General features: G+C 33.6%; 2 protein-coding genes across 3 annotated transcripts; one reads left to right on the top strand and one right to left on the bottom strand.

Annotated features, from left to right (window-relative positions):
* The first annotated feature begins 15,264 nt into the window (after window positions 1-15,264).
* Window positions 15,265-18,816, top strand: LOC113692214 (VAN3-binding protein-like). Its single transcript, XM_027210583.2, has 8 exons — window positions 15,265-15,527; window positions 15,641-15,712; window positions 15,826-15,894; window positions 15,993-16,362; window positions 17,090-17,260; window positions 17,498-17,547; window positions 18,136-18,193; window positions 18,353-18,816. Exons 1-8 carry the CDS (start codon window positions 15,345-15,347, stop codon window positions 18,571-18,573), a joined length of 1,194 nt encoding a protein of 397 aa, XP_027066384.2. The 5' UTR covers window positions 15,265-15,344; the 3' UTR covers window positions 18,574-18,816.
* Window positions 18,817-19,880: 1,064 nt separating this feature from the next.
* LOC113691662 (mannosyltransferase APTG1) lies at window positions 19,881-25,757 on the bottom strand. 2 transcript variants are annotated; one of them, XM_027209910.2, is made up of 9 exons: window positions 25,340-25,757; window positions 25,094-25,211; window positions 23,275-23,379; window positions 22,789-23,075; window positions 21,244-21,525; window positions 20,959-21,160; window positions 20,630-20,781; window positions 20,355-20,517; window positions 19,881-20,247 (listed from the first exon to the last, which is right to left on the bottom strand). In XM_027209910.2, the coding sequence occupies exons 1-9, from the start codon at window positions 25,585-25,587 to the stop codon at window positions 20,164-20,166; spliced, it is 1,641 nt and encodes a 546-aa protein (XP_027065711.2). In that variant the 5' UTR covers window positions 25,588-25,757; the 3' UTR covers window positions 19,881-20,163. The 2 variants fall into 2 exon arrangements, with proteins under 2 accessions (XP_027065711.2, XP_027065712.2); XM_027209911.2 differs by having other exon boundaries at window positions 25,094-25,239; window positions 25,340-25,531.
* Window positions 25,758-27,269: the final 1,512 nt, after the last annotated feature.

The raw sequence follows: 27,269 nt of genomic DNA, 5'->3' as shown, positions 1-27,269 counted from the left end.
ACGCGAAAGTTCTTGGATTAATTCTGGAAATATTCCCCCTTTCCTATCCCCACAAGGTTTTGGTTGGTTGTCAAACGAAAGTAGAACAACTTGGGCAACTTGCATTACTTAAGCAAACCTAATCCCACTTGGACTTGGAGTAGGGTTTAACGGTGTTTTCAGGGCTGATGGAGTGCTAGCGGTTTGGGATTGTTTTGGTCACACCCAACTTTCAATTTCTAGAGGTTTTCAAAAGAATTTCGTGGCTGATGGTTCCCCCCTTTTTTTATATATCGGCCAAGAACTTGGAAACAACTAGAGTGCGGCTGAAATTTTTTTTTTTGTTCTTTGGGCAGCTGATTGGTTCGATATTTGGTTCTCAACCTTCAAGATTGTTGTTGTATAACCAAGAATTCCCAGAAACTCAAGTCTTGATATTGGTATCCAAGGATTTTAATAAAGTCAGTCGCTGTCTTCGTCCCCTTTTTTTTTGTTCAATGCAACAAAAAGAATCAAGTGGCGGCTAACCTTCTCCTAGCGGCACAAGCAGGTTCTGTTTTGGCTTTGTGTTTTTTTTTTCCTCAGGTTTGGACTTAAATTAAGAGAATATCAAGATAGCAAATTGCTGAACAAGTATCATGCACAAACAATGAGGAGTCAATAAGGACAGATTTATCAATGCAAGTGCGGCAAAGACAGAGATTTCCTACCGACTCAATATTTTATGTGCGACTTGGGGACACTACTATCAACGCTAAATGACACTTTAATTTGCGGGATACAAACGGTGAAAACAAAATCAGCAAGACACGAGCAGATTGGCACAAGACTCAATAGAATTTAGCAATAATAAGACACGGATGGATAGCACAAGATTCAATAGAAACAGCAATAAGGACGCGACACTAAGAACACTAGCGGGTTTTGTTTTATTTTTTTTTTTGGCTGGATTAACTGAATAAGAAACAAGACAAGGCACAACTACGAATTGAAGACACGACACAAAGGCTGGAATTAAGAAGATATAACCTGGAAAACCATCAACCTGCTCTGATGCCAACTGATGCAAATGCCTCCGTGACGGTGAAATTCATCCTCACGAAACCCACGATCTTGATGGAGAATTTTCCAGGTTTGGTTGGCGGAATCCCTTTTGACCCAATCTAATCCTCTAAGTTGCGAACACTCTTGATACGATCTCAACCCGCGACTTAATGAATTAGCGAACCAAGGAATTTTAGTAGAACAGCACCACAAACAAGTGCGCTTCTTGTTTGATAAGCCAAGTTGAACTTTTTAGAAAACTATCTAAGATGCTCAAGGGGTGCTTGCAAGAAGCCAAGAGAATTCTCTCAATTTTACTAATGAATCAAAATCTGCTTGGTGTTATAGGTTTGAAGCTTATTTATAGTTTCTTACAACTCAAATCCTAGTGAAGCTTGGAAACTAGAAATCGGCCCAACTATGGCCCATCATGGCCGAATCTACTAACGAAATATGGCCGGCAATAGTAACTAAAATAAGGCAACTAATGACTAAAAATGGCAAGGACTACACACTTAAGTCACTTGCTTTATTCTAGTAATTGAAAACGAAAAACTGATTAACTTGAAACTTGATAGATCTTGTGACTCGAAATGCCTTGTGTCAAAGGTCTTGATCCTCTAGTTGGAGTAGAGTCACGTATTCCAAACCGTCTTCAAAGATCGAACCACCTTCCTTAGCTTCTTGGACCATACGTACCAAGATATTCAATTGCTCCTTCATTCGCTTGACACGAGCTCTAGTGATTGGTTCGGTTGGTATCACTACGTCCTTGGTGGTAGCTTGGATGGCCGCATCATATACGGTAATAATTATGTTTAGATTTTACATTTTGTATTAAAAAATAATTAAGTTCAACTGATTATGTATTTAGCTCACGGCACTCTAAGGATAACACTAATTTTCATATCATTCCTATAGTGCAGTAGGATGGAACTAATAATTCTTTCAACCATTCATGATTTTTTGTCAACTGTCATAACATATTATAACTTGAAAATTATTTTTTCCTAATGACAAGAGGCTATATGAGGTTTTTTTTTTCATAATGACAAGTCAGTTACTAGAAAGGTTATATGAGAAGAACTTACCAAGATTTACTTTGACGACATCCTTGTAGGTATAGTTTCTTCTGCCCGATACAGGATCTGGGGATCGATAAAAATCTGCTAGAATAGTTGATGCGAACAATGTGATTAGAGAAAAGCTAATCAATGCCATAGGTCCTGCAATCCAACCTAATTGAGAGATCGCCCACGGCAATGACAAAACCCCTGAACCAACTACAATAGTGATAATATGAGCACTCGTGGTATAAAATGTTCCTTCACCATGAAAAAAAACAAGGGTTAATTAACTTCGGAGGTGAAATTAAGTTGCTACCCTTTGGGATATAAAATTCAATTCAAATATCCACCAAACCTGTTCATTTTGGGCGCCCATCGTCGTCCGTTCCATTGGTACTGTCAGCGGGTGCTCTTCTTAGTTCATCCATGGCTACAAAACTTAAGTGGTGATCGCTGAAAAGAAACCAAACCAACCAGCGATTGCTAGAGAGTAAATATTAATAAGAGAGGAATGTGGATTTTCGTGTGTGATCGCCTGAAAGAAAGCGAACCGCCACTACTTGGTGGAGAGTAAGTAAGAGAGAAAGTGAATTTTTGTGCAATTGATTGCTGAAGACTGGGAGAGGACTGTAGATTTCCTGCCCTTGTCCCGGTGTTATCCAGCATGGAGTAATGTGGGCAGAGTGCAATTCAAATGTAGCAGGTAACTTGTGCATGCCCGCGAAGGAATTTGTTCCTTATAACTAGAAGAAAATTCCGCCCATAGAAAATCGTCTAGGCTAGGCTAGAGTTTGTTTGTTGTTTATATGAAGTTACCTCCCTCTCTTACAGACATCAAATTGAAATCATCTTGGGTAGCTACGACTACTTTCACCTAGTGGTACGTGCGGGCAAACTTAACCAAATCAATAGAGTGATAGAGAGAGAGACCGAAAAGAAGAGAAAAGTTGAAGAAGGATGAGGGAATTATTATGTATTGTATGTATTCATTGGGTGTTTAATATCAAAGCTAGAGGTGTCCAAAATATGTGATTCATTATACTATATACTTCATACATTGTATTTGGATGAATTATAAATAGGTAATGGGTATAATTAACTCAATTCACTTGCACCCATTTAATAAGCGAATCAAATGAGTTAACCGATTTATATCCATTTAATAAATGAATATATAGATATATCAATTCCCCATTTATGACTTGCTTGAAATTCTTCTTTCTCTTTTTTTATTTTTATTTTTTTGGGATGTTTTTTGATAAGAAATAATGATAATGCAAAAATTAGGAAGAACTAAACAGAATAAGATAGTCGTACAATTTAACATATTTACTTTTAACATACCAATAAGATTAATTATCAAAAATCAGTAAGAGCTGAACACAATAAATAGTGCATGCACCGGTTCACAACTAGTTTATAGTTGAAAGGGAGGGGGAGGGAGAGGAGGAGGAGAGCTTCTATTTTGTGTTGGATATTGCAAAAAGTTCCTTTGGATTTAGATCTGCTGTTTCAGTTCAGTGCATAAACTTGAAGAATTAGTTTCTAGAGAAGAAGTAGTTTGTTGTAGAGAAAGAGAAGAAGTTGTATGACATGATCAGCAATTGTGTTTGAGTTATTAAAAAAACAAGGAAAAATACCAATTTAGTCCTCAAACTATTTCACTAAAGCCGATTTGGTCCCTCAACATTTTATTGCATGAATTAAGTCCCTTAACTAAAATTCTTATGCCAATTGAGGACCTATACGGTGTCGCCACCCAAAACACATGTTTCTGTACACCAACCAACGGCGAGACATGAGCTTTTTTGGAAGTAAAAAGATACGATTTCTACGGGAAGCAAGACACCATTTATTCCCGCTCTTCCCAGCTCAAAACTCAGTGTAGTGAGGAGTTTCAGTGTACTGCATAACAAAAAACCCACCCCTTCCCACCATTCTCTTCCTCCTCCCTAAATGCTAGTAGCAGTTAAATTAAATGGCCATCTCTTCCAATCTTCCCCTCTTCCCTGCTACACTGTTTCTCTTACTTCTCCTACACCTCTCAACATCCCCTGTCTTAGCCATTGAAAGAGAACGCAAGCCATTCATCGTTCGAGTTCACCCCGATGCTAAGCCTTCCATCTTTCCCACTCACCAACACTGGTATGAGTCCTCCCTCACCTCTCTCCGCTCATCTCATGATTCCACCGTTGCTGCTACCACTCCCCCTCCTCTTCTTGTCCATACCTACAACACCGTCTTCCACGGCTTCTCTGCTCAGCTCACTGTTTCCCAAGCTCATGCCCTTCACTCCTTCCCCGGCATTCTCGTTGTTATTCCCGAGCAAGTCAAGCAGCTTCATACCACGCGATCCCCTCAATTTCTTGGTCTTAAGACCTCCGACAGCGCAGGCTTACTCAAGGGTTAACCTTCAAAAACAGGAATTGGAAATAGGCAAGAACAAAAACAAAACATTCAAATCAGACCTGGAATTGCAAATTGAGCTTGGCTATCCAGTTGCTCGAAAATTGCTAGTAATGATTAAATGCGGCAAAGGTGTTCGATGAAATGCCTCAGTGAAGTTTGCTTTGTTATTGTGGTAGCAATTAAACATCTGGGTTTTGTGAACTTAAGGACTAATCATGCTGGTGTTGAATTTTCTTAATTTTGACTGAAAGATTTTCCTTTTTCTCTTCTGGGTTTTAGGAATAATGAAAATGATTTCAAGAATTTCAACAAGGAAGATAGAAAGGGAGGGAATGAAACTGTGACAGATACTGTATTGGGTCTTTTGCATGGAACAGGCAAGAACAAAATGGCTGGTGTCTTGCTTCCCATAGAAATTGTATTTTTTTACTTCCAAAAAAGTCCCTGCCTTGCCGTTGGTATGTGTACAGAAACATGTGTTTTGGATGACGACACCGTATAGGTCCTAAATTGGCACAAGAATTTTAGTTAAGGGACTTAATTCATGCGATAAAATGTTAAAGGACTAAATCGGCTTTAGTGAAATAGTTTGAGGACTGAATTGGCATTTTTCCCAAAAAAAAACTTAGTTATTGGTTAAGTTAATCGAAAGGGTAGAAAATGAATAATAAAATCAACACTAAAATGCTTATAATCCTCATTTATATATTGTATTTATTGAATAAGCAAGATAAGATTCAAACAAACACTAGAATGATAAGTTCAAAGATGATTTACCTACTAAAGTACAATTTATTGGGAAAATCATGACTTGGCTGGCGTTGACAATATAGGTGGCCGAAAAAAGACTCATACAATTAAGCCTTTGATTGTTAACTTTGCTCATCACTAATATTTCCTCACAGTCCAAGAAAGTGGATTAATGTTCAATATTTACATCGTATAGATCAAAGAACCATGAGAGTAGGAAACATTGTTGGGGCGCCTTTAAAGTCATTGTCAAAACAGGATACACTCTCATGTCTAGAAAGTAATCTAAAATTGGTGATCTTATATTGCATTACGGAATGCAAGTAAAGATTCAAACAAACAGTATAATGATATATCCAAAGATGATTTACCAACTGAAGTACAATTTATTGGAAAAATTGTAAATTCCAGCTTGTAATAGCGAGAACTCAAAAACAAATAAATTACAGTAAAAAGCTAAGGTAATTATACAGTATATATGCCCATAAAATGATGAAATTACTAAAGATGAATCAAAGTATCAAAAAATTGCTAAACATATTCTATTATACCACATTTGAGAGATGTAAATAGCAGTTCAATTGGTACCTTATTCGTAGCGGTAAATGGATAGCTAAAATGTATCTGACCCAAATTGCAGAGTAGTTTCTGACCCAAATTGCAGAATACTATCCATCAAACCTGTCAGTGAGGATGAGTAGAAATGTTATGCAAACCCAAAGAAGTGTACATAATTGAGATGGTACAACTTGTGTGTATTCTAGAAATTTGGAAGCCAAAGACAAATTGTAACTTGTTAGGGCTTACACGAGACAGAAAGCACATTTGTGTCCTTCTGATTTATTTTTTTAAAGTCTATTTAACTTCATTCTTAGATGTTTCGGAGATGAATCTTGACAAGGTGTAGTTGGCTTCTTTGCATGATTTTTTTTGGTGGATATCAGCAATATAGTTGATTGAAAAGAGCGGTGCGAAGGGTGTGAGAATGGGGAAAGCGTAAAAGATGAAAGCAAAATAAAACAAAAAAAGATTGAACAGCTGGTTCTTTGTGATAAGTGGATATTTTACGTATTTTTAGTATGTTTTATTAGTTAGTTTTGGTGTGTTTTATCTAGTTTTATAGTTAATTAATTAGGGTTTTGGTCAAGATATCTATGTTGCGGTTTAATTGGCAAAAATAGCATTTATATAGATTTTAATGGAAAGAACTTCATGTTTTTGTAGGTTTAAGGATTCAATCATCAGTTGGAGTGAATTGAGAAGAATTGGATGATAATTGATGAATTGAAGTGGTTTAAAGAAGGCATGAAGTACAAAACATTTAATTGAGGGAATTCAAGTAAAGACAGTTTCGAAATATCTTGGTATTTTGGCTATATCTCGAGCTACAATAATCGGATCAAGGTGATCTTGGTACCATTTTGAAGCTAAGATATATATCTACATTTGATATGAAAACATCAAAGTCCAATTCAGCCGTTTTCCTGGTCAAAAAGTCGAAACACAGAAACTTATCTGGATGGTCGAAAGCTGAAACCCAGAATTGACTAGTCTATGGTATTTCGACCATATCTCCATCCACCGATCTCCAAATTAGATGATTCTTGAAGCATTGGAACGCTAATTCAAAGGGCTACAACTTTTGTGTAACAGCTAGTTCGGTGGTTATCATAGAGAAAATTTCAATTTAAATGAGATCAAAAGTGAAAATGCGTATGGCAGCTGAATTGCTGTAATTTGCTCAGGCATTTTTCTCATCTTCACACTACTTTCCAGCTAGAGTTGGAGAGAAAACGTAGGCTGCACATGTTTCTGATGCACAAAGGAAGAAAAATAGCTTATTGTCAAGTCAAAAATATACAGTAGAATCAAGAGGTTGGAACTTTGTTTTGTTAACTTGGTTAACACCAGATTTAGAGAATCAAAGGGGAGAAGAAAAATACGGTAGGTAAATGGAGGATATCAGAATTTTAGGATAAACACTGAGGCTGGTCATATTCTCTGGAGCTGGCAATTTTTGTAGGAACTTGGAGAGTGCAAGAATTACCACAAAAATGTAGTTCTTCCATTTCCTTAGTAGAGGATAGTTTAGCTAGTTAGTTCATCCTTCTTGTATATTAGCTAGATTAGGATGAAGATGGAGATGAAGAAGGAGGAGTTGAAACTCAAGTGACATAGGTTATCTCTTCTCCAACTTTTTATCTTTTGTAATGGATTCTTAAGTATGATTAATATACAAGTTTTGGATTTTAGGTTTATTATGTATTTTTAAAGTTAATGCCTAGAGTATGGATGAACTTTCTATATTTTGTTAGTGATGTTTATTTGGTTATTTGGTGATATTATTTTGAGCAAGTTATTTATCACTTTTGCTTTTCTCATCATGATTAACCGGCCATTAGTTGTGATTATCTAAAGGTGTTAAATTTGCAATGAGAATTGGAATTTATCACTAGTTCAAGGAAGTGGTAAACATAAGGAGTTCACTCACGAAAGTAGAGGTGCACCTATGTGGTTTAAGTGACTTGTTTCATGTAATTTCATAGAAGAAATGAACTTGTAGTTAATTTCATAACCACGAGAGTAGGTATGGCTTAATTACAAGTATAGTTGATTCACTACGATAGTAGGTTTCACATACATTAGGAAATTACGCCATAACTAGCCAAGATTATAGCATTCACTTAACCGATAACTTCATTTGCAAGAGTAGTAAGGAATTCCATATCTCTAGAAGCTTTCTAGTGCTAATTTTCATTACTTTCATATTTATGGTAGTCTAGATAATAAAAGAGTTCGAAAAACACCGGTAATTGCAATCTTCCCTGTGAAATCGATCCTTAATATCCTATACTCGCTCACGATTTGTATACTTGCGATAAATCACGTGTGGGGTATTTAGGAATTATAAATATAAAATTTGATTGGGATGAATTAAATTGATATATATACCCGCGCACGTCATTTTGCCAAGAAATGCACATCTCAAATCAATAGTTTTTATTGAGTTTGGGCTTTTCATGAACTTCATCTAACTCACTATCTGCTTCCGTTTCTTTATCAATGGCATCAATGGCTTAAATTATCATCTTTATACTCTATTGTACAACACACCCAAGAAAATTTTTTTTTTTTTTTAGAAAAAGAAAGAATCTTCACGCTCTTTTTCAATTGAAACAATACATCGAACAGGCATTAAAATTTTCATGAAATAAACATTAAATTGAAAATATATATATATATATATATATATATCACAGTAACCTCACACAAAGCAATCATTCATGTGATTAAATACTGAAATTAAAAAAAATTATATACTTGCGAAAGTACCTGGAAATGTTGTATACATATGTTCCCCTCCCTTTGATGAAATTGATACTTTTTGTAGTTGATTAATGAAGTACTCTAGTCTCGTGAAGATGGAACCGATAAGGAACTAAGTCGATGAGCATGGTAAGGAACTAAGCTAATTTGATTTTTTTTTTAATTTCAAAAGAATGTTAAGATAAACAATTATATACTTGAAAAGATTAGAGATGACTGAAATTCGACTACAGTAAAAAAAATAAAGTACCCAAAGGATAAGATGTTTTCTTCTGCTCTGCAAAGAGTAAATAAACAAACTACCGAGCTCGAATTTTAATGAAAAATTAAGCCATTAATATCAGTAGTCAATTAGAGGTGCCACACAAACACAGGAGAGAGAAAGCATGTAACGAAACTCTACTATACATGTCATGTGTGTTTATCGATTAATTTTTTATATACAAATAATATATTTATCATTAACCTTTGATATGCACATTATATATGTTTAAATTTTCTATACACTAATGGGTCCGTTTGGATTAGCTGTTTTTGAGGTTGTTTTTCAAAAACAGGACTGTAGCATTTCGTTTTTCAAATAAAAGTCCGTTTGGATTAGTTATTTTTGGGGTTGTTTTTCAAAAATTATATAAAAAACTTTTACTGTAGATGTTTTATGGATTATTTTTAGATGTATTTTTAAAACATATTTTCGAGTATTTTTATAATGTATAATTTTTAAAATTTTATAACAATATACAATTATACATTTATAAATATTTATAAATAAATATATTTATATAAAAATATATAAATGTATTATATTATATATAATACATAATATAAATATATTTATAAATATATAAATGTATAAATTATAAATGAATATTATATAAATGTATAAATTATAATTTATAATATTTATATTTATATACATTTATGCATTTATAATACATTTATAAATATTTATAAGTAAATATATTAAACTTTTATAAATAAATATATTTATACTTTTATAAATAAATATATTCATATATTTATATATAAATGTTTAAATGTATATTACTATAAATATATAAATTATAAATGAATATTATATAAATGTATATTATAATTCATAATTTTTATGTTTTTATATTTATATACGTTTATGAATTTATAATACAATTATAAATATTTATAAATAAATATATTTAGATATTTATGAATAAATATATTTAGATATTATTATAAATAAGTAAGTGTATTATATATAAATAAATTTATATATTATATATAAATAAATAAGTGTATTATATTTATTTATTTATTATATATTATATTTATAAATAAATATATAAATGTATTATAAGTGTATTATATTATATATAATACATAACATAAATATATTTATAAATGTATAAATGTATATTATTATAAATGTGTATAAATTATAAATGAATATTATATAAATGTATATTATAATTTATAATTTATAATTTTTATGTTTTTATATTTATATACATTTATGCATTTATAATACAATTATAAATATTTATAAATAAATATATTTATAATTATGTATAAATAAATAAGTGTATTATATTTATAAATTTGTTTATATATTATATATAAATAAATAAGTGTATTATATTTATTTATCATATATTATATTTATAAATAAATATATAAATGTATTATAAGTGTATTATATTATATATAATACATAATATAAATATATTTATAAATGTATAAATGTATATTATTATAAATGTGTATAAATTATAAATGAATATTATATAAATGTAGAAATTAATATATTATAAATATTTATTAATACTATGCATAAATGTATTAATGTAATAAATATAAATTTATTAATTTATTAATATTATGTATAAATTTATAATTAATATTATGTATATTAATATAAATGTATAAATGTATTATATTATATATAATACATAATATAAGTGTATATTATAAATATACATAAATATATATATTATGTTTAAATGTACATTTTTATAAATGTTCAATATATATAATATATATTATGTATATATTAAATATATATAATATATAACATTTACATAAATGTATAATAACACATTTATAATATATAATATTTATATAAATATATAAAAAATATATTTTATATAAAATAAAATATTTATAATATGTATAAATAAATATATTTAAATTAATATAATATATATATCCTATACATAATTGAAATAAACATATTAAATATGTATTTGGAGTTGTTTTTGATATATTGTTTGGATATGGTGTTTTTGGAGTTGTTTTTGAAATACACATTTACTGTAGCATTTGGATTGTGAAAAATAGTTTTTCAAAATCAAACCCAAAAACAAGAATCCAAACAGACCCAATAATGTATACATTATTAACCTCTGATTCATGTCGTCCATGCTGAACGTGTGGGTGCAATTGTGTATGAATATGTATAGCTAAGCTTAGCCCAATTCAAGCTCAGTTGATATTCAAATCAGGCCGATAATTTAAAGCTCAACTCACATTGATATTGGCCTACAATTTAGGCCCAAGCCGTGGCTCACTTTAAAATGAGGCTCACCACAACATTCTTAGGTACAAGAGGTTGAGCTCAGCTTAGCTCGGCCCAGATGCTCCTATCTTTTTCTTTTTTTTTTTCCTTTGGGATGTGCTCGAAACCCTAGGTTGTCGTATATCAATCATAAGAACTAGAATTGTAAAAAAACGCAACGAATTTTTTATTTCATTTTCTGTACTACTCTCTATCCTTTTTTTTATTATATTATTATTTCTCTTTCATAAATATCATATTTTAGTTTTTTTTTATTTTTTTTAAATTTAGGGAGTGAGAGGGAGTGGAACATGAGTTCCGTTGTGGTGTAAAAGTCTTCCACACAAAAAAAGTAACTCAATGAGGGACATGAATAAACTCCTCTATAATCGTCAATTTGGAAGTAAATCAGCAAAGATCATATAGTTGTAACTCGACTAAGTTCCTGTTTCTCTTATAACTACACCAAACATTTGTGATGGTGGTTTGTTCAATAAAAGCTGTTCTTATTTTTTTCATCCATTTTTTTTTTCAGAAATATGTAGGTCAATAAATTGAGTAGAAAATGAAGAAATATTCCCAAATTAGAGTAGAGAGGGAGAAAAAGGAGTAATAAGGTCTCAAATGAAATAAATGCGTCAAAAATTGGGTATTGAAAAAACAGCAAAGCAAAGTCAAGTCTAGAAGTTATCCCGCGAACTACATAATACAAACTACCTCTCAAAAGCCATAGATATCTCATGAAACATAACATTAACAGCAATATCTGTGATATAGTTCTTACCTCGTATTCTTATTGACAAAATAAATAAATAAATAAAATTCTTGCCTGGTATTGCTTACTCAAAGCAAAAAAAAAAAAAAAAACCTTTACAAGCAATAGTTCCTTTATTTATTTATTTTTTGGTTGGGTTTTTGGCAAGTTTTGTACTCTCCACTTTCTCAGTGCAGTATCTATTTCAGTGCATCATAAATATAGGTTAGAGAACTTGCTATGAATGAACTTAGGAAAACCTTAATACGTCACCGACTTATCAATATTTTTCTTTCCCTAGTAAACATCTTTATACTGTGAATCATGTCCTTATTAAATTGCAAATATTATGTGACATGCATTTTTCTTTATGTGGTATGTGGCATAATTGTTTATGTCCTTACTAAATTGTAGAAATGTGGCATGCATAATTGTATGATGAAAAATAAGTTACAGAACTATGTATCAATTCTTGCTTTTCTAGAAAATCATCAAAATTTTCAATTCTTGATTTTCTAGAAATACATTAAAATTTCTGCCGGCAGAATACAAAAGCTAGCGAGTTACGTAAAACTACACGATATTCTGAAGTGGTATGATCCTATATAATTCGAGATGAAAAGGAAGTCAAATTTATTTAGTTACATCAGCCAAACAACCTAAAGGATAAACTTGTGATAAAAAAAAAAAAAAAAAAAAAAAAAAGAAGAACCTATTCAAGTAATACCACTGTTTAAGTGAAATTGAATAGGCTGCTTGTCCCGACAAAGAAAGATGCCCGGGTGACAATGTAAAGACAACTTCTAAAGTTGTCGCCTAAACATATCTTGTCCCAATTCATTCATTCTTTGTCTAGGAGCTTGTAAGCTGGCCTGAGGTTCAGGGGAGCATTTCTGGCATAAGGATCACCAGATAGATAACTAAGCCCCATAGCCTTTCAAGTATAAACCACCCATCATCCTTTTGGAGTTTGGACTTCAATCTTGAAATTAATTTGGCAAAACTTGTCCCAAATCCCAACCTGCAAGAAAAGCAGGCCAGCTACAATCTCCCACCATATTAGTGACCATATTAATATTCTTAATCCCATGCTTTATTCCTCCTTTGCTGGTTAAACCACTTGTTCCTCAATCAGTGGTTTTGATGATCAATTTCTAATTAAACAAATATCGAGAGATTAGAACCTCATTAGTTTTGGTTTATTCGTCTTAGTTCATTGGACTTGTATTAGTACATAATAAAACAATCCCTTTTTTTTCATCTCCGAATATATCTTGAATGTGTTTCAAGGCTCAATGACTCAATCAACTGATTGGGGACAAAGGAATATATGCATTCAACTAGATACATGTTGCTTTATGTTGCTGATTAAATTCTCTGCTTTAATGAGTGTTGTGGTCCTCTTCTTTATAAAGATTATCAAAGAAGATCATAAAAATTATAGTAAGAATCTATCTAAATTAACTTAAAAGCCTCTTGTCACATGAGCCTAATGAACGCCAACCATTAATCAAGTGCAAGGCCACCAAATCGTTGTTCAGAAAGGCATAACTAATGTGAAGCTTTAGCTTATATATATTATTATTATTATGAGATTATTAGTAGCTAATCCAGCATTGATGGTTAATTTCACCAGAAGTCTCTAAAATTTTTTCAAAAAGCACAATTTGATCCCGGGGTTTTTCCGTTGATCAATCTAGTCTTTGGGACCTTGGGTACCTGATTGGGACCTATTACAGGATTCAATCATACTTGATTTATTTGGTTGCGAAATGCTTGTGCACTTAATCAGGATTAGTTCAGTTACATTGCTTTGAGTCCCTAAACTTTTTTTGAGTTCGTTTACACAGCTTTTAGTGCACCTAACGTGTATAATGTGCTTGTTTATGCAACAACATAAACTTTCTTCAAAACGTTTATCCAAAAGCCAATTAAAGCTCAATTCACAACTCTTAAACATTAAATAGAAGAGAAGATTAAAAGTTGAAAGACAAAATTATTGCAAAACTTCTGGGACTTCATTACTTTATTAATCATAAAGCTATTCATTCGGTTGTATGTCATCTTTCATACATTAAAAAGTCTAGTCTACTTTTACTTGTTAATCATGCAAATCCCAATATAATATGAAGAGCTCAGCTTCCATGATAAATTCCTACTTTTTTCTTGTGTCCCATTGTTGGCCCGTAAGCGCATGCTTGGTGATTACCCCCACACTGCGTGAGTTTTTGTTTGATAAATGTATGTCTCTGAGTGTTTGGTTTGGTTAACTTATGGTTTGAAATTGGGAAGTTTTGAAGGCACTAGACAACTCTAGCTGGCAGTTGATCCCAACAATTATCCATTTTATTATCCTACAAAACGCGAATTTCTGGTTTCAAATTAAAGGAACAAAAAGAAGGGTCCTCATGCTTCTCTTCTACATTTTATCCTCTGAGTTTTGATGCCTCCGTAGTGGTTAGCATGTTTTGGCCATTTTTCAACAATCTTGGGGGCTCTTTCCAATCAAAATGACAATATCTGCCAACATAAGCAGTTATAACTCCCAATGGGTCCTCTTGCTTCCATCTCCAAGTATATAAAAGACAGCATAATAGACCAAAAAGACTAGGAGTTTCTATGAGCCTATCCAACTGTAATATCTCGTCACTTTTGTGCATTACAACTTTTGCAAATTTGGTGGACCTCTGGATGAGAGGACATAAAGAAGCTACACTCGTTTGCTAGGGGTTTACATCAGGCACAAATAAAATTCAAGAAATTGTTTAGTGGGGGGTGATACAACCTACCATAATGATGCACCAGTTTAATTATCCCCTAATTTCATATTGATTCAACAGCATAAAAGCACCATACTAGCCACTTTCTACAGTGTTCATGGACCACACATTGGTAACTCTTCACAAATCCAGAATTTGCTAGGAATGTGTGTTTTTCGGTTGTATATAAACATATTTCTGTAGATAATTACTGTGTTTACTTCTAGCTAAGTTAGTCCCTTGTGTTTCAATCACAGCACATTTGATCCTTGATCTTTGGATTTCATCCTATGTTTTACCTTACGTTCCAATATTTTTTCAGTTGTGCATTTCCGATCTTCATTGGATCTGGTTTTGCTAGGTGGTAGTATACGTTTACTTGATGCATTTTAATAAAAGTTCACTAATTATCTAAAAAAGATTATTGAAACAGCTAATGGCATGCTATTATTATAAATTATTCAGACAAAAGGAAGAAAATGTGTCCAAGCTAAATATTATAAACTAAATGGGAACAATGTATAGGAAATAAAGGGACAAATGTTTCAAAGCTAAAACTTCAAGGACTAAACTGAAACTAGACCAAAGATGCATTTCTCCAATTTGCTATAAATTCATTGCTTGTCTGAATGTATGTATATATACCCGCATTTTGAGGGCTAGCCTTTTCATACTGTTAAGCAACAAAGCTGAGGACAAGACTGTGTGAATTATCTCTTAAACCAATGGATCCTTGTGAGCTTAAGCCAACAATATCTCAAGCACATCCCGAGACTATGGACTTCCTTTCTAGTGCTTGGTGCAACTTTGCTGTTCAAGCTTTCCAGCCTGAGCTACAAGACCAATCACTCATTCTCCACGATAGCTCGATCAAGAAACTCGATAATGATACAAAACCACCTTTTCTGGTAAGTTATTTTGGTCTACCATTACTATTTCTCGTGCTTTTCTCCAGCCTAATTTCATTTGATAGAGAGAGAATTAGAGAGGCATATTTGATCAAGGCACTTTGTTTTAGCAGAAATTGGACAAGGGCATGAAGATGGATGATACCGACAATTTTGTACCCCCATGGAAATCCAATGATGTAAAAGTACGACATACTTTTACCCTTTATCCTGAAAGAAGCAAGTACTATTATTCATCATGCTTACCATGATTGGAGTGCATTTTTTCATGGTCTTTTTTTTTTTAATGGTTGCATAGTCATGGATATGGATGCAACAAGCAATGCATCCAGAATTGAACTATAACAGCTATTTCAAGAAGAAATGGGTATGCACATCTCAATTTGTTTTTTAATTTTTTTGCATTCATGAGCGTGTTGATTTTGTTAACTTTGGATCAATCAAAACGTGACATTTTCCATGCAGATGCCATGGAAAATTGGGCAACAATTTAAGAATGTGTCTATAAAGAAATGGCTCAAAGAAATTAAGCAGCGGAGCAAAGATGATAAGAGGCTGCAGAGAGCTGAAGTACATGCAGCAGTATCAGTGGCAGGTCTAGCTGCAGCTTTAGCTGCCATAGCTGCTGAAAATTCATCAAAACTTGATGATAATCCAATCAACGCCACCAAGGACACCGCCGTGGCATCGGCGGCTGCGCTGGTTGCTGCTCAGTGTGCCAAAATGGCAGAAGCAATGGGAGCAAAGAAAGAGCAACTCAGAAGTGTGATAGGCTCCGCCATGACTGGCACAAGTACCAGTGACATCCTAACGCTTACCGCTGCTGCTACAACTTGTAAACACCTATCCTCTCTATTTAATAGTAGCATTTGAAAATTCTGTTCTTCCTTTTTTCTTTTGAGTTGAAACATTTTCAAGAATTCTTAAATTGTAGTACACCCACCACAACCCCACATCCCCCCCCCCCCAAAAAAAATGTGGGTTAAATCAAATTGAACTCCCTTTGAGGTTTTTTACAAGTACAAGAAACTCCAATCTTTTGGAACTAATAACCATGATAGACAAATAGTCCCCGCCTAATCATGCTAGTGAAAAGTTTAGTTGAGCATCTAGTATTACTCAATATAATAGATACTAAGAGGAAAAATTTTGTAAATCAAATATAAGGGAAAATAAATAAGAAAGACATGCATAAAAAACACCACATTGAAAGTTGGTGTTACCATGAAAACTAAACTTGAGTTCTTTATAATTGGGATTAACCTTAGGAGAAGTCGATGTAATTTACCCAGATTCAGCTCTAGATTAATTATGTAAAGATTACATTGATTACCAACTGATCATGTCGAAGATCCTTTGCAGACATATCAGTTCTTGTATCTAATATAGAACAATCCCACGAGATTGTATCATTTTGGGCATGTAATCAAAGGATGCATACTTCACATTTATCAGTGAAAATTTTATCTCATACCTTTTTTTTTAGTAAGTGAGAAGTGCTATGTTATTCACTATTCATCTTTTATTGTTATTATTGCTATTTTCTTGGATGTTTGTTGTAGCACTTAGAGGAGCTGCAACGCTTAAAGTCAGGGCAGGGTACAAGAACAAGCTGATTAACGGAGGTGCACCAGTGCTACCAATTGAGGATCACAATGATCTCAATTTTGACTTTGAAAATTGCAGATCAATTATAGCCAAAGGTGCCGAGCTTAATGTCGAGACCCCAGATGGTAAAAAAAAAAAAGTCCTCTATTTCTAACAATTATTCTTTTCCTTGATTTTGAACTAAACAATATGGGATTATATGGGATTCATAAAAGAACAACAAAGAAATATTACACGGTTACTTTATTTTATTTTATTTTTTTTGGCCTTATTGCTTGTTGAACTGGAGTTACACTCGTTTTCTTAATTTTCAAGTTATTGCCAATTTATATTAATCTTCGAAGTGCATCTAATTGGAGCAGGAAGGAATGTCTTGAGGTCAGTCTCAGTCATCCTCAACGGTGAATCCAAGGTAGGGAAAGAAAATTTGGGTTACTCAGAAACTCTTATCTTATCAAACTGTCAGAATTTTCATTCATTTAAAAATAGATAGTATTTGTTTCTTAGAATAAATATCTCTAGACCATCAAGTTTTGGTTAACATAAAGCATTTCTGTGAAAAGTGGATCTAGAAGGACAATATGATAAGAGATAATAGAAGTGTTATAGTTAAACAAAGCCATCAAAGATTAGCAACCGTAGTCCATCCTAGTGGCCCTAATCATACATTCATGTTCTCATACTTATTCTCAAACGTTATCAATATAAAGTACAAATTGCTAGTATGAAATAAGAAAGAAAGGCAATTCTAACAGTGCATCATTTTGTTTGGTTATAAAATGGGAAAAAAGGGGATTGGGATAAGTACGAAAGTGCAACTTTTTGCTTTTAGCCTTTTTTTTTCACTTTACACTTAAGCATGCACTTGTTCACTATAAATTAGAAGAATTATAGGTGGATTTGTCTATATTTTAGCTTGTCTTTCATCTTCTTTGGATAATATATAGCTACTTTACAACTGAAACTCGACTCCTGTTGTTTTCTTGTCTTCAATATATAGGTTATTCTCAGAATAAGGAAGCTTAATCTACTGAATGCCTTTGCAAGAACACATGAAAGTAAGTTCCTGAACATCAAAAAAAACCAATCATCTTAACGACCTATATGGCATAAGTTTTTGCAGAAATTAATGTTTACATAAACATGATCAACAGTTGTGAATAAGATCACTGTCAAGGACTCACAACTCAATATCTGCTTTTACATGGTCCTCCTAGGTGTTGTGCTAGATCTGCATGTCGAATTGTACAAGGATTCAGAAGCTGGAGAAAATGATAATACTTGCTATCTCCTCGTATTAACGACAAACAAAGGAATGATCAAGCTAGACATGATGGATGACTATAAGGGATTCAAGACATGGTCAATTACTATTAATCAGATGCTGATGCTATCCACCTCATTCACAAAATATGAGCTGCAATTTTACAAACACTGAAGTTGGCATAAGTTTTGGTTTCTTATATCAGCATATATCTACCTGAAACATGTTATGTAATTACCTCAGACAATATATATCGTACCTTGTCATGTTTTGTAATTACTGGCAATAGGAAACTTGGGAGTGATTTGGATCATCCAAAGTTTTTATTCTTGTCTTTGAATAATGTACTATTTGTGATCCATTGAACTGTATTCCTTACCTTCTGGTAAGTATGCCAATGCTCTTTTTCTTCTTGAATCCTGATCAACTTTGGCAAAATCCTTTTTTCCAATCATTCTCTAATCTTCTTAAGCTAATAAGAGAGGATGCTGGTAGCAGCAAGTATTAACTACTTCAGAGCATGCTTCAGAAAAAGACGCAGACCAGTGAGCCAGCCTCGCTCAGATGAAGCACCTGGTAGCATACATTAATGCATTAACCAAAAGAAAATTGAGTATAGGAAAGATAAGCCAGCACATATTTACGTCTCTGCATCTATGTATTCATGAAACAAGATGACATCCAAATTGAACTGCTGCAATGTCTCTGCTTAACAATTACTATAAGACTTCTATAGGAACATCCCTGAAGGATTATTATCTAAAAAACAGCTACACGAAGTGCTAAACTCACTTCATCTTTAAACTGCCATCATGAGATTTAGCTACATGTCTTCGCCTCTTCTAATCATCTTCGCCTTTCTTAACTCCATATACCCCCAACAAAAGGATTTTCTTCTGCAGTCAGCCAACTTTGCACATCAAGAAGGTTGGTAAAAGATGTCACACCTCACATAGTAGTTGGACGGCAAAGTTTTGCTAAGCAACTTAACTACTCCTATAATATATCTTGTCAAGAATTCAAGTTTCTATTATTAAGTTAAGGAAAAACCTGCAACAAAGAAACTTACAGCCAAAAGCTCCAGCTTGTATCATTATTAGTTTAAGCATCCTAGAAGCTATACCATGTAAAGAAAACCATGATTAACCCGAAGCCCATCCCAATAACATTACATGCTACTTGAGGGATGAAAACCCAATCCCATCATCCTGAACTTGCAAAACTGCTAAAGAATACAACTTTGGTCAGTTAAACAGTTATGAATGAGCAACCGGAAACTACACAAATATGTGTAATCAAATTTTCTAGGTTATGCTTCACTCTTACTGTACCCTGTTTTACTTCTTTTATCTTTCTAGAAACAGATCAGTACTAAAAATAGGCTGGAAAGACCATAACCAGTGGTCCAGACCAAATTTTCACGGGCGGTATCCGACTCTCCCAGAGTTTTCAGTTTGGAACTTGGTAAGAGGCAAAACTCAGGGTTCAGAACACAATAAGCTGATATCTAAATGCATGAAGATCTGTAGTACATAATCAAAACAAAAGACATAAATATCATGTTTTTCCTCTGATACCCTACTTGAAGAAATGAAAATTGTTAAAAAAAAATCTCCTAAATTCTCCAACAGCTGAACACTAGGAGTTCTTCGTCCCAAAAAGAAGAATACAAGCACAAAATAAAAGTAAATACAATGTTGGCGTCACGCAATAAGGTTGAGGTGCAACATCCTACAAATTTAGTGGGGTACAAAATCTACAAAATCAGTGGCCTCTAAAAGCATATAAAACAACGGATGCCTGAAGATCCCTATCGACCTTGAAGTGAGCGTGGAAGAACCTTTTTATCTGCAAACAAAATATTAAGGTGAGCCAAGAAAGCTAAATGCATCATAAAAGAAAAATCACAAGCTTAAACTCGTCGCACGAGGATATGAAAAGGCAAAAATCCTGACCTCATGAAATTGATGTGAAGCTAGAAACTCCTTTAATAGCTTTTCCTGTGAATCGAATAGGATGATGTGACTTGGTATGGACCAATTCTTTGCAAATTCTGAAGTGAAACCAACTGGATCCATCATGAATTTGTCAGACTCGTCAAGATATCCTTTTTCCTCACTGTTAAAAAGAATTCAGAAGTAAGATAATGGACTTATGTTCAGAGTAAATTAAGCCTATACAAAGAAAATCAAGGAGTTTTCAGTAGTATTAGCCATGCATCACATAGTACCTTGGCGTGCAATCCAAGAAACGCATGGGAATGTCATGGTGTAGGGTTGAGTAGTATGGTGTCGCATGGCAGGGTGTCAGGAAAAGGACACTTGTGATTTCTCCATTGACAGCCTCTCTCGAAAGATAGTACATCACATCCTCAGATCCTCGCTATGATACATGATTGAAAGTAAGATAATAGCAAGAAAGTACTCTTCCTGCACAATATACTATGAATATATTCTTATTTGAAAAATAGCAACAGTCAAAAAAAGGAGTATAACCCTTTTTCTTTCCTCATATAATAAGTGCTGAACTGAGCAAGTACTGAGTAAGTAATGAATGTACCTGATGAACCATGCTCATATAAAGTGCCATTGGAAGATTGGTACCAAGAAGGAAAAGTACAGCTAGTTTTGTCTTTATAGAAGATCTTGTAGCAGCACTTTGGGAAGCTTTATTTTGGCCATATGACACATTAGTCTTGCCCAATTTGGCCAATGCCACAGCAGAGAACATCAAAGCTATTGGAAGCACAGGGAGTACAAACCTATGATTCAAACAGGTTAAAAAATGAAAATGCTTTTTGACTGAGCAACAAAAACATAGTAACCAAAATATGAATTCGTTTACCTGAATTCTTTGTGACCTAGTATACTGTAAATCCCTACTACCCAGGCAATAAGCCCAGACAGCTTCCATTCCTTAGAGATGACAATGCCAGCTACCACAAATGGTAGGAACGTGAAAACCATGACTGTGAAACCCTGAGTGAAGTACCAGTGCCATGGATGAGTTCCATAATAGTCTCCACCGGAAGAAAGAATATTGAACTTAAGAAAATTAAGAGGCACAAAAACCCACGAGCCGTACATCATACGATCCAACAGAAAGGTGAGTCCAAGCACCAACCCCCTGATCCCAGGTATTATTAAGTAAGCACAGATGAAACAAAAGAAGTATTCTTGCATACTTTTGGGAAACATATATGTTAGAAACTAAAATAATAGAAATGAACAAACAACATATACTGGATATTTCCAAAAGGCAGCTGCATGGACTTTCCTCATTTAGCTACAGAAATATGTAGAACTCTGAAAAGTCCAGCTAATACAGTAGGATGTCAGCTAATACAGTAGGATGTCAAGCATGTCCCTCGTAGTCATCATCATGCATGCTTATATAATGTCATTTTATACGCTTTCTACTTCTAACACTAGAGCAAACGGTGCACACTTTGATATGAACCACAACTATACCATTTATTAGACTCTCTTTCCCTCAAAATGTATTCATCAAGTGAACATAGTCACCAGCTCACAATTAGTCAATTACGGGGCCTCAATTTGCTCCTGAATGTGGAAAATAGTGAGTTGAAATATCAACCGTATCTCTAATAGTTGAACTCCTGGTTACCATTCGGAAGAGATGAACTATGCACAGACTCCAACCAGTCACAGAGAGTATACATACACACAGAGCTACACGAGCTTGTGTAGAAATTTTACAGCCAAAACCTATTATAGAAATTATCAATGCATTTGTTAACATGTGTAATGCCTTCCAAGTAATGGCACATAGGTCTTTTACAAATAAACAGAGGAAAATTTTCTTCAAGTGTCTCAGTGATGCCAAGGCAATATTTCCCAAAGAATGCCAATGAGAAGAAATATTAACATGCAAGATCGCACACAGCCTCTAAAATTCCTGACTATAACAACATATTTATGAAATAACCATACGTTGGTGGAACATTACAAAACATGTCATAATTTGCAAGGATCAAAAGAAAAATCTACTTGCAGTATTTTCTGTCAAAGATAAAGCACTTTTGCAATTTCTAAACCAACCCTCATAGTTTGGCAAGCTCTGGTAGAATTTGGTCCAGGATTTAGCTATGCTCTAACCAGCTTGGTTCTACTCTTAAGCAACAATTAGTCCATCTGACCAGCGACAATAGAAGTGATCTTCCCAGGAGACTTTCTACCTAATCACTAGGTTGGCAACTTTAGGACACAATAGGTTCTACACCTAGCACGAAAAGGAAAAAAAATTCCATGTACACATTATCCTGTCTACTTAATTTAATTTGTCTATAGATTTAATAACGATTACCAAAACAAGCAGCATGGATAGTATTGGAAAAATTCCATCAAAGAAAGGTTGCAAAATACGTACCCAATAGGAATCACCTCCATAAAAATGAATTTTACTCTATGGAGTGTCGAGAACAGCTCTAGAAGGCCAACATAAATCCATATAATAGCACTTGTAGGGCGAATAGCACATGCTAATGCTGCTAGAGCCAGCCCCCATCTTCTTGGTGCCAAGGGATCTTCGCCGGAAGAAGCGCGTATGCAGGGCCAGTAATAAAGGCTCACCAGTGTAAGAACGGTCTCCAAAGTATTAGATAGCGTGCGTGTGATGCAGAAAAATATGAACCAATTTGCCAACTGTGCAAAGAGCTGCTGTAGAATTAAGTACCACATAGCCAACATTTGAACTGATTATGATCCTTTGGGTGCTCTCTACAATTAGGGGTCGGTAGGTGGGCAACAGTGCATAGCAGCTTAAGAAATCAATTTTTTTCTTTTTAAAATGCTCACAAAGCAGAGAACAAAAAACAAATACAGAAAGAATTCTGAAGTCCATACAGAAGGATACAGCCCATCTTGCAACATGTTCACCAAACAAAATCTTGGAGAGCTTGTACAAGTAAAGGTCACCAACAGCAGAAAATATAGACTGTAATAATCGAGGAGCTTTCATCTGTTGAATGTGGACTTCATTAGTGACAACAGAAAGGGAAGGAACACAACTATTCTTCTAATTTTTCAGTCATCAACAAATTATAAGCACATACAGTTGACATCAAGTGCCAAGATTTTTATCAGAGTCAGCTCAATTATTGATTCTGTAGCCAAATTAACATGAGCCAACACAAGTTTGGGACCATAGCAGCAAAACGGTTTCTATAAGTACAACATTTCTTTTGAGAGGGGCAAGGGATGGCTGAAGATATGAGGATAGTTAAGGCGACTAGAGGTAGGATGTGAGACAGGAATCAATCAACCAAAAAGCCTAACAGCCAAACTGCAAGCAATCACTAACAGGTTGATCATTGCAGAAACCAAATCCACCAAGAGAGAATCAAACATTATTGGACAGGCAAGGTCATTTTGAGACTGATCTTGAACTTCGATGCCAAGAGTATCGCGACTATGGGAATATTTACAACCCAAATTCATTGCTATTCTAATTAAATTAATTACTTTCAAGAAACCATGCAAAGTGAACTTAATGTCAAAGAGCTCATGTCATAAAACTTCTAACAACTCTAAGTTTATAACAGAAACTACATGTAAACAAGATATATAGTCCTGTGTCCAAGTATTCCACTATTTTTGGCCTTGGCATAAATAGGCATGCTTTCTACTCTTACAAAAAGTTACTTGATCCATATTGTCTCAACACAAAAGCATGGATAGCCTCGGGTTGAGAAAACAGATACGTATAACAACAGGAAATCCACTTCATGTCCAAAGCTAATCTTAATGTTCCACCTCAGAGAGATTCCTATTGAGCATGATGATCATATATAAGTCACAAACTGACAGCAAAGCAAATTATGAAATAATGCAATATCTTCATATAACGTGCAATATAACTTCTTTACTAGAAATTTTATACATTCTAATGTAATCTAACTCTATATGAAGCATAACCTCCATTAACAGTCAAACTTATCCCAAGTAATTGGAACAGAGAAAGGAAGATAGTTTCAGCCTTTCAGGGACAGCAAACTTTATTCAAACTTGTCATGCTGTTTTAGAAATACTCAGAAACAGAAATATACACAAAAAGCAACTTAATATGTTGTAAGTTCCATTGTTTTCTGGAAAATCATAGGTCTAAATTCTAAACTTCACACACTGGAAATGCACATTACAATTTTGACAATCAAGTATGTGCATGCCTAACCTTCATATCCCATAGGGATTGCACTTAAAATGCACCCCAATCATTTGCACAGCTGAAAAGCAACCTAAATTTCCAATTCAAAATCTGAAAGTTTCTACTGTGTATTCGATAACTCGTAAATGAATTTATCTAACTCTTCAGAGAAGTAGGTTGCATTCTAGAATAGTTGATCAATTATTATCAGCCCTTCTTGAGGCTGAATCCCACTAGTTCATCGGAAAAGGGATTTTCAACAAGGAAACGGCATATCTAGGAACTCCCCTCATCAAGCAATTTAACCACAAAATTGAAATGGACTAGCTCACATTTCAACCAAAAGTGGGAAGAATAACGTCATTAATCGACCTAAATGGTGTACACACTTTAATCCTCCAAGGTACGTATTAGATTCCATTTTCCAATTATAAAAAAAATGATTTAAAAAAAAGCTAAAGCACGAAAAAAAAGCTATAATAAATCATGCATTATAAATCATAGAAAAGAAAAAAAAAAAAGTAGTTACCATGAACCAGGGGGTGTCAAGATGCAAAAAAGCGAGAACTTTATAAAGAAGAGCAAATATTGAAGGATGCAGATAACTTCTGATACCCCTATTCCACTCCCATGTCAAATGCCCATATCTGGAGTCATTCAAATCAATGAGAAAACCTTCACACAATGATATGAAACAAAATAAAAAGTAACATAAGTAAGAAAAACAAAAACGAATACAATTTCGATGGTCAAAAGCTAAAACTTGAAGCATTACCCAAAAGTGAGCTTATGAGCAACTTCAAGAGCTTGCCAATGTTCATCCGGGTTGAAATATGTCTGTATCAATAAAGCATTGACTACTCTTGTAACCAGACATGCTAAAAATACCTTATTGAGTAAAAATCTCGATTTTGGGATGTGGGTTTTCTTCTTCTCATTGCCATCTTGAGAAAGACTCAGATTTTGGGTACTGTTGTTTGTTGGTGAATTAGTAGTAATAGGCGTGTTCTTTCTTAGTTTCATCACTAATAATTTGTTGAATTTGGACTTCTAAAATATGTTGATATTACCCAATGGTGGACATGCGATGGTTTTAGCAGGAGAATTCGAAAAGGGGGAATTGAATGTGAGATTTTGAGGGGTTTGTTGTTTCAGTTAGTACCATGGGCAGGGTGGATGAAGAGTTGGAATATGCTAAACTTTGGGGTCTGGAGTTAATTCAATATTCCACAATGGCAAATTGATAAAATTGACCGTCAGATTTTCGTAAAATCTCATATGGGTCCTAATATATAAACCAAAGCCTATTGGGCTCAAAATTTTACCTGTCATGAATTTGCATGATTGCGTTGTTTCGTCAAATCACTTTGGAGAGAGTTTAGAAAAATTTTCCAACACCTTGTGGGAAATAATATATGTGGCAAAAAAGTAATTGAAGGGCCAAGGGGGCCATGGTGCCCTAAGTTTGAAAAATTTTAATTCATAGTGTGTAAATATATGAATAAGATAAAGTTGGCCTCCCTAATTTTTGACAATTTTAGTTTATATTATGAGAGTTTATATATATATATATATATATATATATGTGAATTAGCAACCTTTGAATTAATTTTTTCTTCAAACCAAGTTATTTATTTTTATTGTGCTAATTATTTAACTTTCAAAAAATTAATCATATAATTTGATGATCCATAGTAAATTGACCCAATATGATATATTATTTTTTCAATTATGAAGATAATCAAAACGAAACTCTAAAACAAGATAGAAGATAATTTTTTGATTGATTGCCTAAATGTGTACATAAAAAAGAAAGTTGCTCGAAAATTTAGCACTAATTCAATCATAGATAATTTTATAAAAAAGCATAAAGCTCAATTTATTTTTAAGAAAAGAGATTGGAATTTCAAGGTATGTTAACATAACTTTTATCCTTTTTTAAAATGAAAACAGTTATATTTTGTTTTTGCACAAGTGACATATTGGAGTATCTTCTCATAATGTGCAATTGATTTGTAATGTTATAAGATATTTAATCAGAGGTTATTTCTTGTCTTAATTTTCGTTATGACTATTCTGCATATTTAGGAAATAGACATTCCTTTATAATAAAAGTTAATATTTGATATTTTAAGATGTCATATATTTAAATGGATGGAAATTATTTTGAATATAACATATTAAGATAATTTGGTTAGAAAAAATTTTGACCCCCTAAGAAAAAAAATCCTGACTCCGTCACTAGAAAGACATATATGAACTTTTACATATTATCAGATTAAAAGGCATACGAGTTGAACAGGCTAGTTTGTTCAAAAAATCCTTTAGAAATGGGGTCATTTAATAAGAGCTTTTCTGTTCTGTTCTGTTTTATCGCCAATGTTCATGTCATCGGGAAACGGCAGCTTTTGAAGTGGGAGTCGACTAGACGAAAATGACTAGGGATTACTTGTGTTGGGTTACATGTTGCATTGTGGCGCATTGCAGAAAGAAGTATTTTCATGAACATTCACAGTTATGGTCCCAACTACCATTGAGAAGTTGGCTTTGCACGCTGGATATTCAATACTAGCGAAGTGATATGCAATCCAAAATGCATCATCTCATAGTCCCGGAATGCAATCACAATCTCGTCTTTTTCTTCAGTAAAGAACTGGATCAGTTTGCTATTGTGGTTTTCTTGCCTTCCAAATGCATAGACAAGG

Source organism: Coffea arabica, chromosome 6c (genome assembly GCF_036785885.1).
Source record: "Coffea arabica cultivar ET-39 chromosome 6c, Coffea Arabica ET-39 HiFi, whole genome shotgun sequence".
NCBI classification, from domain to species: Eukaryota; Viridiplantae; Streptophyta; class Magnoliopsida; order Gentianales; family Rubiaceae; genus Coffea; species Coffea arabica.
This window is presented reverse-complemented; position numbering and strand designations above follow the sequence as displayed.